We start from the raw sequence: 13477 nt of genomic DNA, 5'->3' as shown, positions 1-13477 counted from the left end.
ATTTCTCCAACACAGACACGTTGCTCTCTTTGATGATCAGTAGCTCACCTTATATAGATATGTCAGCTTGCATGTATATATATGATGTTTATGCACATGCAATATATATATTATGTAACCATTTTTAATATAGAATTTTTAGAGCAACTCTACATTTGAAGTCATCATTGTTATTTCTAATTAAATAATCTAGATTTTTTCACAACCACATATTAATTAAAGAGATGCAAAATTAAAGATCTTTAGAGATGGTAAGAACATTCACATTGGGCTAACCAAAATAACTGTAACAAAAATTAGCACAAAAAGAGTCTCATCCGACTAGTTGGCAACTTTGGCTAAGGAAATAGCTAGTTGCTACAATGCTCAGCAAATGTGCTGAGCTTGCAGAGCACTGTCGTAGTTCAACAATGCATAAAAACTAAAAAATAAAAAAGCTTATAAAAAATACATATGATTTTCTCTCCTCTAGTACACATATGATTCCTTGCAGACACCAGATACTTCACCTGCATCGGTTGTTCTTTCTTGTGGGTCCTGTTCTTTGAAAGTTTGTCTATTGGCTAATTTAGATATTTGTGATTCAATTGATTACAAAATATGGTTATTGTTTTCACTAGTTTTTGTGCTTGGTTTAATGGTTGGGGAATTAATTTGCTGAAATTAATATTGCAATTAATATGTCTTGAGAAGATTCATGTCCCAGTTTAATTTAAATAAGGGTAAAATCATATTTAGTCCTTATGTTTTCATTTGATTTGGATTTAGCCATTGAATTTTTAATTTCAAGAATATGGTTCTTAATTAGGTTTTGCATAAATTTAAAATATGTTATGGGAAAGTGGCAGAAGGACCTATTTTAAACTTGAGCAAAACTTAACAACTGTATTAGTGAAATTGAAAACCCGAAAACTAAACTCAAATTAGATGAAAACATGGACTAAATATAATTTTTTTCCTTTAAATAATGCATGTTAAACTTAATGATCATGGAATTTCAAATTACAATCAATACTAACTTAATATAAATAATGCATGTTTAAACTTATCATTCCTCAGAAGTTCCTACCATTGACCATGTAATTGCTATAAGTGTTTAACGAGGTCTAGTTGGAGTTGAGAATGAGTTTCTCGGTCTTGAAAGATAATTCATGTTTTGGAAAAAATGAGTGTTGGGAAAGACAAATTTTAAAAATATGATCATTAGAAAAAGACAAACTTTCAAAAATATGATTGTTGGAAAGAATAAGGAAAAACTATATAAATGAAATAGTGAAGATAACTAAAATGCTAAGTCGGACGTAGGTACTGGGATGATAAAATTTGAATTATTTAATTAGAAAAATGGTTAAAAGTTTTATGAATTCAACAATATATAGGATTAAAAGTATCTTAGCTAGAAAATCTAAAAAGTCCTAATAGGTAGATATTACTTGTTCAAGTACCATAATATTCATGGTCATCATGGTATAATGATGCATTGATGTAAGTGCTTGCGCCTAGATGACATGATCTTGGTGTTATTGCACCATGGCCCCAGGCACTGGAGGTCTATGGTTCAAATATTTACCACCTAAAATTAAAATAAAGTTGTGCTTACTTTAGCCAATATTAAAAATTGGGAAATGTCATCAAACAGGTTTTAACATATATGTAAGAACTTGAAGTATCCAGATCATCAGAATTCTGCCCTGCCAGGAAAACAAATAATTAGTACATAAGAAGTATGGATCTAAAAACTTCATAATTGTTAAGATCAATACAAATAGGTTGAAATTAAGAGCAATCTTATTCAATAGACTGTTATACAACTATCATACAACTTGATGACGTGATGACAATGAAAATTAGCACTTAATTAAAAAAAAGTATTGATTTGCACTGCCACATTATCTCAATTGTATAACAGTCGTATAATAATGTACAAAATAACATTACTCTCAAATGAATGGTGTTGCTAAAGATTAGTATGGCCTAACTTCTTGCTTGAGTAGTGATTTCATCTACTTAGTCATGAATCATGCTCCAAGTGATTGTAGAAGAGGCCTACATGCATTCCAGCTAGAGTTTAACTAAATCATTAGGGGTCATTTATTAATGTCATATATTTAGTAAACTGTTATACGACTGTTATACAACTTGATGAAGTGAAAATAAAAATTAGCCCTTAGTTAATGATGTGACAAGGTGTTGATTTTCATTACCACGTCATCTCAATTATATGCATGACAGTCGTATAATTAATAATGTAGTAAATAATATTACTCTGAAATCAATGGTATGGCGTCGGTAGAGCTCAGCGTGGCCTACCTTCTAGCTTGAGTAGTGATTTCATCTACTTAGTGAATCATGTTCCAAGTGATTGTAGAAGAGGCCTTTTTACCTACATTCCAGCTAGAGTTTAACTAAATCATCAGGCTCGTTTGCTAATGCTTTTTAGAAGGTGTTTTTTTAATCGTAAGTGTTCTGTGTGTTGAGTTATTTGTTAACGCTAAAAAAACAAAAAGCAGAGTTAAAAAGCATTGACAAACGAGCCCGTGATTTTGAATTCATCCATCAGCAGCCATATCCTAGATATGAGATATGGTCCTTTTAACAAATTTAAGCCCTAGAAATCCGTATACATTATAGAACAAATGGTCCCCTCTCCATGGCCACCACCCCCACTTAGACCTATATATATAATCTCTAACACGAATCTACTATTAAAATAAAATAGATGTAGCCCAAATTAATCTTTTAGTTTAACACCTAATTAAATAAGTGGACGACACTTGTGCACATTTCATGTTCTGCTATGGATCCAAACCCAACAGTACCTAAAAAGAACTGATTATTTAACCCTTTTGACCAAGTGTGCGTTTGGTTCACAATTTATTTAGTTTTTTTTTTTTTTTTTCTTCTCAATTTGGTGGCAAATAATTTCCTTTATGAATTTAGGATCTGTTTGGGTTTGCGATTTGAAAACGTGAATTTTAAAAACGTAATTAAGCGTTTGGCAAAAATCAAAGTTTGACATTTAAAATCGCAGTTTAACCTTTAAAATTAATTGTTTGAAATTGCATTTTTAACATTTTTTGTCTATAAAATTGCAATGCCAAACACACCCTTAAATTTTTTGTTAGGTTTTGGTCAGTTCTAGCAACTATATATGTTTAACTTCTTAGAGATAAGATGATAGGAAATAATTAGGCCTCCTATACAATCAACAAGTTAATTAGTGCCACGTAGGGAATCATTTAGATTAATTAAGATGTAAATATGGAAGATTTATAGTTAATTAAAATAGAACAATTATTTAGAGGAACTAAATTTTAGAGGCTCAGTATATCGTGCATGTTTATGATTGCAGTTCCATAATTAATTAATTGATGCTTTAAATTAAAGGTTAATTAATTAATTTGCACTATATATATAAGTGATCTTCTTGTCGATCGTACATAGCTAGCCACTTTAAAAGTTGAATTTTGATTAAAAAATGAAAGATTAATTTCTGCCTTTTTGAAAATAAAGTGTGATATGATTATAATTAATTTAATAATCCCCGTGGCATGTTAATTAAAAATTAATGGATATATAGACAAATGGCAATGAGGAAAAGTCAAGGAGTTATTCAACACAAGAGTGGCTGTGCCACGTACGCTCCGCATGCCATAAATTAAGGCAATAATCAACGTGCCATAAATTAAGGCACTAATATGAAATTTATAGTTAATTAATATAAGCTTTGACTGAAATTAAGTTCACATTAGTAAAATTGTCCGATTGGGCATAACATATATGGAAAACGTTATTCATGTTGTATTCAGTTGTTGTCAGTATTACTAGGAATATGATCCTCTTTATTGAGTAATAACGATCCAGAGAAAAACGCATATCATATCTGCACTATTACTCTATAAGTGCATTATTACGATCCCAATAATATTGAATTCAGCTATTGTCAGTATTACTGGGAATATGATCCTCTTCATTGAGTAGTAACGATCCAGAAAAAAGCTGTACTATTAGTTTAAAATGACTAGTAAATTTATAGCTTTTTTATAATTACTTATAAAATTTAGTTTCACCTATTAAGAGCATGTTTGTGATTATGTTTGAAAAATATAGCTTTTAAGTCAAAAAACGCTTTTTTGGTAAAAAGGTCTTTGCCAAAAGTGTGTTTTGCCCATTTTTGGATTTTTTGGACCTTTAAAAGCGCTTTCAATTTTTTTTACCAAACTGACACTTTTTTATTTAAATAAATTTTTTTAGTGTTAAAAGTACTTTTAAGCTCCACAAACGCACACCCAAACATACCCTAAATAAGCAATATATGACTTAACACTTATATTGAACATCTCTTATAAACCACTCACTCGCTATATGACTAGCACTCATATGCCCAATATGGGATTGAGGTTACATGAGCAGCGGCGCGCAACTTTAAATCTTGAAATTGAGGGATCTTATTCCTTATTACTGCTGGTGCATACAAAGTAGTTGGAGTTTGCACAAGACAACTTTATACTTTTGTCATTTAACCTTATCAAGAGAGTAATGCCAATATTCAAGCAAACTTATCACACATATTTTACGTTAATGGTGCATTTTAAGAGGCATTTTTATGTTAACAACTTAAAAACAATAAAAAGAATGCTACTTAATTAAAAAACATGTCAGCTTAGCCAATTTTAAATAGGTGTAAAAAGTAACATATTTAGGTAGAAAGAATATGAAAAATCAAGCATTCCCCAAATCTTTAAAACTAAATCCTCAAGAAGACACACCAAATCTAATCATTTTAGTCTAATTACCCCTAGTTGATCTATCATCATTTCAATTCTCATACCGTTGGATTGGATATGTGCATTTGCTTTTTCATATGCGAATGTGTATAGCTACCCTAAAAGAAGAGTATATATATATATATATTCGAGTAATCCCAAAAGAGAAAACCTCTGGCACAGGTCAGGATCATTCTGATGCTATGATTGGCATTTTACTTTCACTGACTACTTCCCAGCAATCATTCGGCTTAGTCAAGTTAATATATGTGAGTTGCTTTGCAAATTTATTATATAATATTCTATATTCAACATTAATGTTTTACTTCTTGCTTACCAAAATAAGCTTGGCTTGTGCTCGTCACATGCTTAATAAAATATATATACCTAGATTAAATAATTCCAAGTTGTATAAAGCCACTCTCCCCTAGCCACCGTCTAAAAGTTAATGCCAATATATAGTGCATGAATTAATTAACCATCTATGGTATTGGTTCAATAGGCCTAAGAAAATTTTCAAAATAATTAGATGTACACTAGGGCATAAGTTCGAATCTCGTCATGAAAATCTCATAGGTCTCACTGATATTTTGATGAAGCTGTATTAGGTTATAGCTCTTGTACGGACAAGTGCTACCACACTTTGGTCGCGAACTTCAGTGAACATATAGTGTTGTATATTAAATCTTTAATATTGGGTCTTGCTTATCAAAATAAAGTTTGGCTTTTGCTAGCCACATGCATTAGAAAAATATGTTTTAAGTATAATATAAGTTTGTATAAAGTTTGAAACTACTAGCTAGGGCTCCCCTAGTGCATATGAAAAGCATATTTGAACAAATGGGTATGGGCATTGAAGGATCCTTGAGGAAACCACTAGAAATTAAAACTTGCAAGTGTGTTTCGAGGACATCATGATGAGGAGAATATATTAACCATTTTAGCTTCTCCTATCTCTTTTGTTAAGATTCCCTTTTTTCTAATAAATTCCCACTTGAAAGTTGAAAGGTTCTCATGGTTTAATTAATTTATCATCTCCCGAGTCCACCATGCTTTTGTATGGATTAGGATGTTGATGAGATTATAAACGTGTCATTTGGGATATGTAGCTGCGGTTTTTCAATTATGATTGAATGCCATAAACTAAGCTAAGTGCTGCGCATATCTTTGCATGATAAATAAATGCAATATTTCTTGCTACTTTGGCTCTTCTTTTCATGCTAAAGATGTGGAGAAGATTCCAAATGAAAAAGACCCTAATCATTTTTTTTTTTTTTTTTTTTTTGGGTGGAAAGTATTTTTGTAAAGAAAATGTAATGGAAATGGAAGAATGAAAAGCAGAGAGAAGAAAGATTGAAAAAAGGAAGAAGCTAGGGTTACTTACATTTCTCTCCTTAAACTATAATTCATTTACATCATGTGATTAGTCAAAATCATTAAGAAAAAGGTAAAATTAAAATGATGACAATACCATAAGTTTAAAAACTAAATATACATAAATACCCGTTTGATTTTTTGAGCCATGGTAACACAAATGAAGAACCCTTAGTGACCGATGTCAAAAGTTGGACGATCTAGGTCTACCGTTAATCCTCTAGGCTCTTGCTACTTTGTTGACCCTTCTTATTGCTCGGGCGTTGGCTTCAATGGACAATAAATATTGACTCCTGTACAGTGAGATTGACGTTTGAGAAAAGTTCCAAGCTCAACCCGACGGTAAACCAGAATTCTAAGCCGACCCAAGATTTTTTACTATGCTTAGATTTTCAAACATTTCGAAAACCTCCAAACTCCAACCTGAAGGGGTTGGTAACCAACCCTAGGTTGTTAGAGGGGGTTAATAACAGACATTTTAGGGAAAAGAAATCTCTAGCATTTGTTTATTCTTGCTATATGCATATAGTTGTTTAAACATTCACAACTTCTTGTCCTCGCCCAACTCAATACATGTTGTATATAATAAGAGAAATGCCAGAGCATTTATCTCGGTCATTTTCCTATTTTTCTTCGTACTTTTTTGTTTTTTAATATCAAACATTAAATTTTTAAGACCCACCTAAGTGAAGGTGTGAGTCCCTAAAGATCTAATGGTTTATTTTTTTAAAAAAAAGGAGGATGAAAAAAGATAGAAAAAGAATCGGAATCATATGATAAAGCTCAAAAACTATGCTATGATACTATGGAGACAATCCCCAAAATCTAGACATGCATGATATGGCCATTTCCTCTTAGCCCATTGGGTAAAGCAATATAGACAGAAGCTCCAAAGGGGGCCTTATGAGATAATCTGAGAGAAGCCTTGATTTCAACTTCCACCAAGTTGGTATTTATAATTTGTTTAAGGTAAATTATAGGTCCTTCAATGTAGCCATGCGCCTAACTTATGTTCAATGGCAAAAGACAGGTAGGTGGGTTGGCGGCCATGGCCCCACCCATGCCCTAAAAAAAGTCCACTCCAGCCCCCAAACAAATTACATTGCATTTTTAAGCCCAAACCCAAGCTAGCCCCCTAGAAACTTTTTTTTAAAAAAAAATGCAAAATCTATATGGTAATTCGGTCCCCCAAAAAATTATATAGAAAAGGAATATAATCCTTGAAATAAAAAAAGTTTATAGATTTTTTAACCCCAAAGCCAGAAGCCCTTAGGCTAGCCACCATTTGAAAATTAAAAAAAAATATGGGACGGCCCGACTCCTTGAAAAATAAAATTATATAGAATAACTTTTCAAAACATGGCATGATACGTTTTTACACTTTTTTCGCCTACTAAATAATAAGCTTCATGTTTTTTTTAAGTTAATAACTTTTGCTTAACTCGTGTATAAACTTCTGTTAACTTATAGGAGATTAATTTATACATGTAAAGACAGAAAATTGAACTAAGTGATCCAATATCATAGAAGAACAGTATGTCATGGGTTTATAGTGCATACTGAGATGCATAGGTACAAAGAATTTTAACAAATTTGTGATTATTCCAATTACTAGACAAAAGAAACAACATTGAAAGTATGGCAACAAAAGGCTTTATATCACATTGAAGTGATTTTCTTTCTCTTACACAGTACATCAAGCACCACAAACATGACTGGCTTTACCAACATGTGAATTGATAAACACCAGATCAATAGTACAAACAAAAAAGCAAGAAAATGTAATAATCAAATAGCTCTTGGAGGTTTCTCTAACAATGCAGAAAGATAGACCTCATCCTTTGATTTAGGAGCAATAGCCCACTTGTGCTTCTTGTACCTGAACTGCAGGAACATGTACATGTAGTCATCCAGATCTTTTCTATTGCAGAAGAATCTGTCAATCCATAGCAACCCTCCCGGCCGTAAAATCCGATCCCAATCGAACAGGATAAAATCCATCAGCAGAAGGTCAATCCAGCCATCCATAAACCCAGTTGTGTGAATCAAATCCATTGTGTTGTCAAAGAATGGAAGCCGTTGATTCAATGTCACATGCAGAGGGATTAAGCCTCTAAGTGCAACAATCTCATTGAAAGGAGCCCCAAGGTTTAAAGCAGTTGAGACAATTGTAACATCATGTTCTCTCATCCTTGCAGCAAAGCTCCCTGTACCAAAACCAAAATCCAGACCTATCCTTATCTCCCCAGGCTTGATTGCCAAAACATCATTTATCAGAAAATCTACAGGAAGTGAGCTATTAGTCACCCATTTTAGCTTTTCCTTTTCCATTTCAAAACACCCAGCACACTTCGAATAACCCTGCTTCGGGTTCTTGCTCGATAAACACGCAAAGTTCCTGCATTGGTAGTTGCTCCACCTTACATTTCTGTCATCTGGCAATCTCCATAGAGACTCATTGATTGAATACGGCTTCTGGTAAACTTTCGAGGCCCGTGTCAAGCACCGCCGTCGGGGCAAAGGATCGCAACCATTAACCATGAGCTTCTGAGCTAGGTTCCAGTCATCATCACAATAAGAACCAATGTCATAATCCATGTACTCTTCCAATTCTTTCTTAAATAAAACACATGCATGCCCAATTGTGTTGTATATCCTCTCTGTTCCATATATGTTAATCTTCCCAAGTCTATTCTCTTTTGGGGTTATGTACTTCTTAATCTCCTCAATGAGAAAAGTATTAATCAAAGGCTCCTCCTTCACTGTGGAGTTCCTAAGCCCTTCAACCCTAGGTAGACGAATCTGTCTAAGAGCAATGTGAGCATTATATAGAGGCCTAATCACCTCCAATTCCAAATACTTCTTATACTCCAATCTTGTGATATTATTTCTAAGCAAGACCTCTTTATTCTTCTCCATTTCTTGTACTTTCAATTCCAGCTTTTCTTGCAAACTTTCCATCTTATTCAGCACTTCCCCAATTCGATCTGACAAAGCTTTTATGTCAAAACCATCATAAACATCCTTCACCCCATAAAATTGGTTGCATGTGGCTTCATTTCGCAAGAAAAATCCGGCTGAGTAGAACCTAATGAGACTCGATATGCTTACAATTATAACAAGCCCTCCCAATACAATCTGAAGCCAACCCATCATTCTGCCAAGCCTACAATTGGGAAAGCATAGTCTCCCCATTTTCAAAGTGATTTTCTTCTCACCAAGTTCTAATTTTTTGCCTCTTTTTTGTTCAGATTTTCAACCTAATCAAAAGCCAATATTTAGTCATCATGAAAATAACTGAATTTAACAATCAAATACAAGAACAAAGAAAATGAAGCTGAATTTGGACCAATATGCATAATCAAATTTCAAAACTTACCCAGATGGTGATCTGCAGAAACAGGCATCAATTGAAGCTGAATCACTCTTTCTTTGCATCTTTAAGCTGTAAAGTTCACAAAGATCACATATTTTTTCTCACCAATACTTCACAAACAGCTTCTTCTATCACTTAGAACTTCAAAAGCTATCCAAACTTTCTCTCAACAAAGCTTCACATTCTCTGTTGTGTATGGGTGAAAAAAATAAAAATAAAAAATCTTTCTTTCACTAATAACTTCAAAAACACTCTAGAAATTGCTATGATGCAGATCTAAATCTAGCCTGGTCTGTTTCCCGTTGTGCTTTAGAGCTGGAAAATCTTGAAAACCAAGCTTATGAATTTAATTAGATATACTACAATTTGTGGATTTTTAAGTAGTTTAATACAGATTGCTTCTTGATCAAAAGGCTATACAAATGCACGAATCTCGTGAAGACCAATTATATTTTATGGTAGTAAATTGAGAAATTCTATATAGTTCAATTTTATATATCATATAAGAGCGTTGACTGTGAGAGTTGAGTGCAATTTGGCTGTAAATGACGATCTGGGTCAGCTCGAATTGCTGCCACCATGAGACATCTTTGAGTTTCGACCGTTAGAGGAGTCTGGCCACCAAAAAAAAAAAAAAAAGGGTCCAATAATCTTCAATGATTATCTTGAAGACATTTGCCTAATATATATATATATTGCCCACCCTCCAGTCCCACACCATATCCACACCTTGGAGTTATGCTTAGCATTACTCCAACATGGTGGAGTATATATATATATATATATATATATATTGCCCACCCTCTTCTTTTTCTTTTCAAACTCAAGCTTTTATTTTATTTTATTTTATTTTCTCTAGCTTTTATTTTAAGTTTGAGAGAATGTGGCGACTCATGCAGCCAGTTTCTATGAGGTTGATAATCTTATCCTTGAAGGGGATGCTATTAACATTATCTTGGCTATTCAAAATCCAAGCCTGTTTATGGATTGGAACTTTGTTACTGTAGTAACGGATTTTAGACTTAATTTGCTTGCTTTTCCTATTTGAAAAGGTGTAAAAATTCTAAGGTGTGCCAATTTTCGTGCACATTCTTTAGTTAGATAGGCCGTTTCCCACCTTATATTTGAAAGCATTCTCAATTGGTCTCACATTCTCACTTCCATTAGGATCAAGAATGGGAAAGACCTTTCTTTGTAATCTCTTTTCTCATTTGAATAAAAATAAATAAAAAATTGAGAGAATGTTAGAATATATATTTTTAATATTAGGTTAATACTAGAATATTTACCATTTGAGGTTAATTGTAATAAGGACAAAGCTTTCTTCCAAACTGGGTCGGAGGAATTTCCTTCAACCTAGTTTATAAAAGTTGAAGGAAATTCCTTCAACCTAGTTTTGAGGAAAACTTTCTCCTTGTAATAAAATCTTAGAGATTTGATTATCATATTATTCCCTCACTTACCACAGTTTCCCTATAAATATGGACATTTATATTGTAAACACAATCAAGTTAATAATAGCAAAATGTATCCCTTGGGGGCAATTCACAATGGTAGACGTAGGCTTCTAAGAGCATTCTCATTTGGTGTCCTATTTTGGAAAAATCCCTACTTTAATAAGCCAAAATGCCAAAATGCATGTTTTTTACTCTCCAACTGACTCCTTATTTTGCTGAAAAATTTGGGGAGCATGAACAGAGCTCCCCCTAATAGGGAGCACCATTCACTCTGTAAACTTAATAAAATATCAAAAGTTCGGCATTCTGTCTCCTCACAAGAATAAAGAGATCATTTTAAAAATAATATTAAAGTGAAAGTGAATTCTTAGTTTGGAGAGAAAATTTAGAGAGTCAGATGAAAATGCTATAATCCTAACTACCCCAAAATTCCTTGGGTCGTCTTTAATTTCTCTTTGTTTTTGCTTTTCCTCTCTATATTTTATATTTCCCATAAATATTTTTCAAAGGGGTTTTGCTTTATCTACAAAGAGCCTTTATTCAGTTTCTTAATGAGGCTCTTAAGTTTATTCATGGTGTGAATTGTGTTTACTATTAAAAAAAAAGGTAAAAAAGTAATAATAATAATAATAATAAAAGCATTAACTCAAATTACTATCTCAAAGATTTGAAGATAAGAAGCATCCTAAGACGACACTTTAAAGTACTCGAAGAGGTAAGGGGCCCAAGGGCTTCCTCGTTCCTCCCCTTCTTCTTTCTATTTATTTTGCAGTCAAAAGCGAAAACAAAAACAACTTCGGCTTTTTTAGCACGATGTCGTTTACTTCTTGTTTCTCCTTCACGTTCCCTTTCACATTTGCTTGTAGAGTAACTTATTTTTCATACTCATTTATAAATATTTATTTAATATTAATTAATTAATGTGTTGTGTTTTTATTTATTTTTTAGTGGTTAGCATAAAATGATCACGACTAGAAGCAAAAATTTTCAGACTGGATATAGCAATTGGTACTTGAATTTGATGATTAAAATATTAATAAAATAATTAAATCTATTATTATTTTTTAATTTTAACTACTAATTATTCTAAAAATGTAATTAAACCGATAAAAAAAACATAAATTCAATCATTTAAATAATATTTTAACACTATAAATGTTTTGTGTCGGTATTATCGGATGCAAGTGATTCCCTTAATGTAAAGATCAATTTGGCAAATCCAGTAGAAAAAAAGAAGCAAAATTGCAGTTAAATTACTAAAGACGTCGGTCCATATTGCACATTTGTTTGTTTTGTTTTTTCCCAATTCACCTTTTTTCTTGTACCAAATGGGAAAATAGGCATAGCCTTCCAATACCAAACAGGTTGAAAACTTTCGTTTTCTCAATGTGTGTCTGCAAAGAAAGCAGAAAGGACCCCACGGTTTTCTTATTCTGACCTATATTTGTAAGATAAGTGTGCCCTTTAAGCACACATTTATTACCAAAATCATGTTTTTGACGGTAGGTTAGTATTAATTTACCCCTGCAATCATAATTAATAGCATAGAGTCCTAATATAGCATGACAGCATTGCAAGTATAGGTATATCAAGTGTCATTCTATCATCTCCCGACATTCACCAGAAACTCCATCTCTTTTCGAGTTGGTCTGCCTCCAAAGTTTAAATGGGTCGTATTTCACTGCGAGTTTTGAAACATTCTCTTAAACTTCTTTTTATCAACGTGATACAAATTTTTGGTATAATTCACCTTTGAAAACTGGCTTCCAAAAGGAGAGTACTTAAGAACTTATATTTACACGGTTAAGATTGCACTTAAGTCATGTGAGGCGCCGACATCTATGCTCTGCAGCCGACGTCCATAATAACCCACTATCGATACTGACCTGATGGTAGCCATTTATTTTTTATTTTTTCTTTTGATGACTTTACTCACCCATTAGCAGTGAATGTCAAACATTTTAAGCATACAAGTAGATATACAAATTAAAATCGCTACCGTATTTTCTTTCAATCTTTCGGATTCATTATTTTCAATTTGAACTCATAACATTTATTCTTTTATAGTAAATTATTAGAGTGCATACAATGTCGAAACATCTCAATAATAAAAAAGTTACAAAGTGAAACTAAGATCTATCAATATCCAATCTACATCAATGGACCAAAAGACACAAAATCTAATAGGTTATGATCATAGAGGGTGACTCTACTAAATCACTAATCTATGAACACTTTTATTTTATTTTTTATGGGTATACAAGAATCTTCAAGCATATGGTAATAAGGTAGATAGATCCCACGAGAAATGATGGGGGATTGGAACATGAGAAGAAGTCCACTAAAATGTATTTTCTATGGGTATTGCTCATAGAAATTTTTTTGATGTAAAGTTTCTCTCTCAATACCTTTCTTTCTCTAAAAACTAGTGAGACATAACAACAATTTACTTCTCCTCTTGGCTTATATATTATCGAGAGAAAAACTTTGGTTTCTTTCTTACT

The 13477-nt window shown here is 32.7% G+C and overlaps 1 protein-coding gene across 1 annotated transcript; it reads right to left on the bottom strand.

Moving 5' to 3' along the window:
* Nucleotides 1-7928: 7928 nt before the first annotated feature.
* LOC132168766 (probable methyltransferase At1g29790) lies at nt 7929-9335 on the bottom strand. Its single transcript, XM_059579799.1, has one exon. The coding sequence runs from the start codon at nt 9333-9335 to the stop codon at nt 7929-7931; it is 1407 nt and encodes a 468-aa protein (XP_059435782.1).
* Between the last annotated feature and the right edge of the window lie 4142 nt (nt 9336-13477).

This window comes from Corylus avellana, chromosome ca2, assembly GCF_901000735.1.
Source record: "Corylus avellana chromosome ca2, CavTom2PMs-1.0".
In the NCBI taxonomy this organism is placed as follows: Eukaryota; Viridiplantae; Streptophyta; class Magnoliopsida; order Fagales; family Betulaceae; genus Corylus; species Corylus avellana.
This window is presented reverse-complemented; position numbering and strand designations above follow the sequence as displayed.

Coding starts and splice junctions, on each gene's coding strand:
- LOC132168766 (XM_059579799.1), bottom strand. CDS start 9,335: ATGGGGAGACTATGCTTTCCCAATTGTAGGCTTGGCAGAATGATGGGT.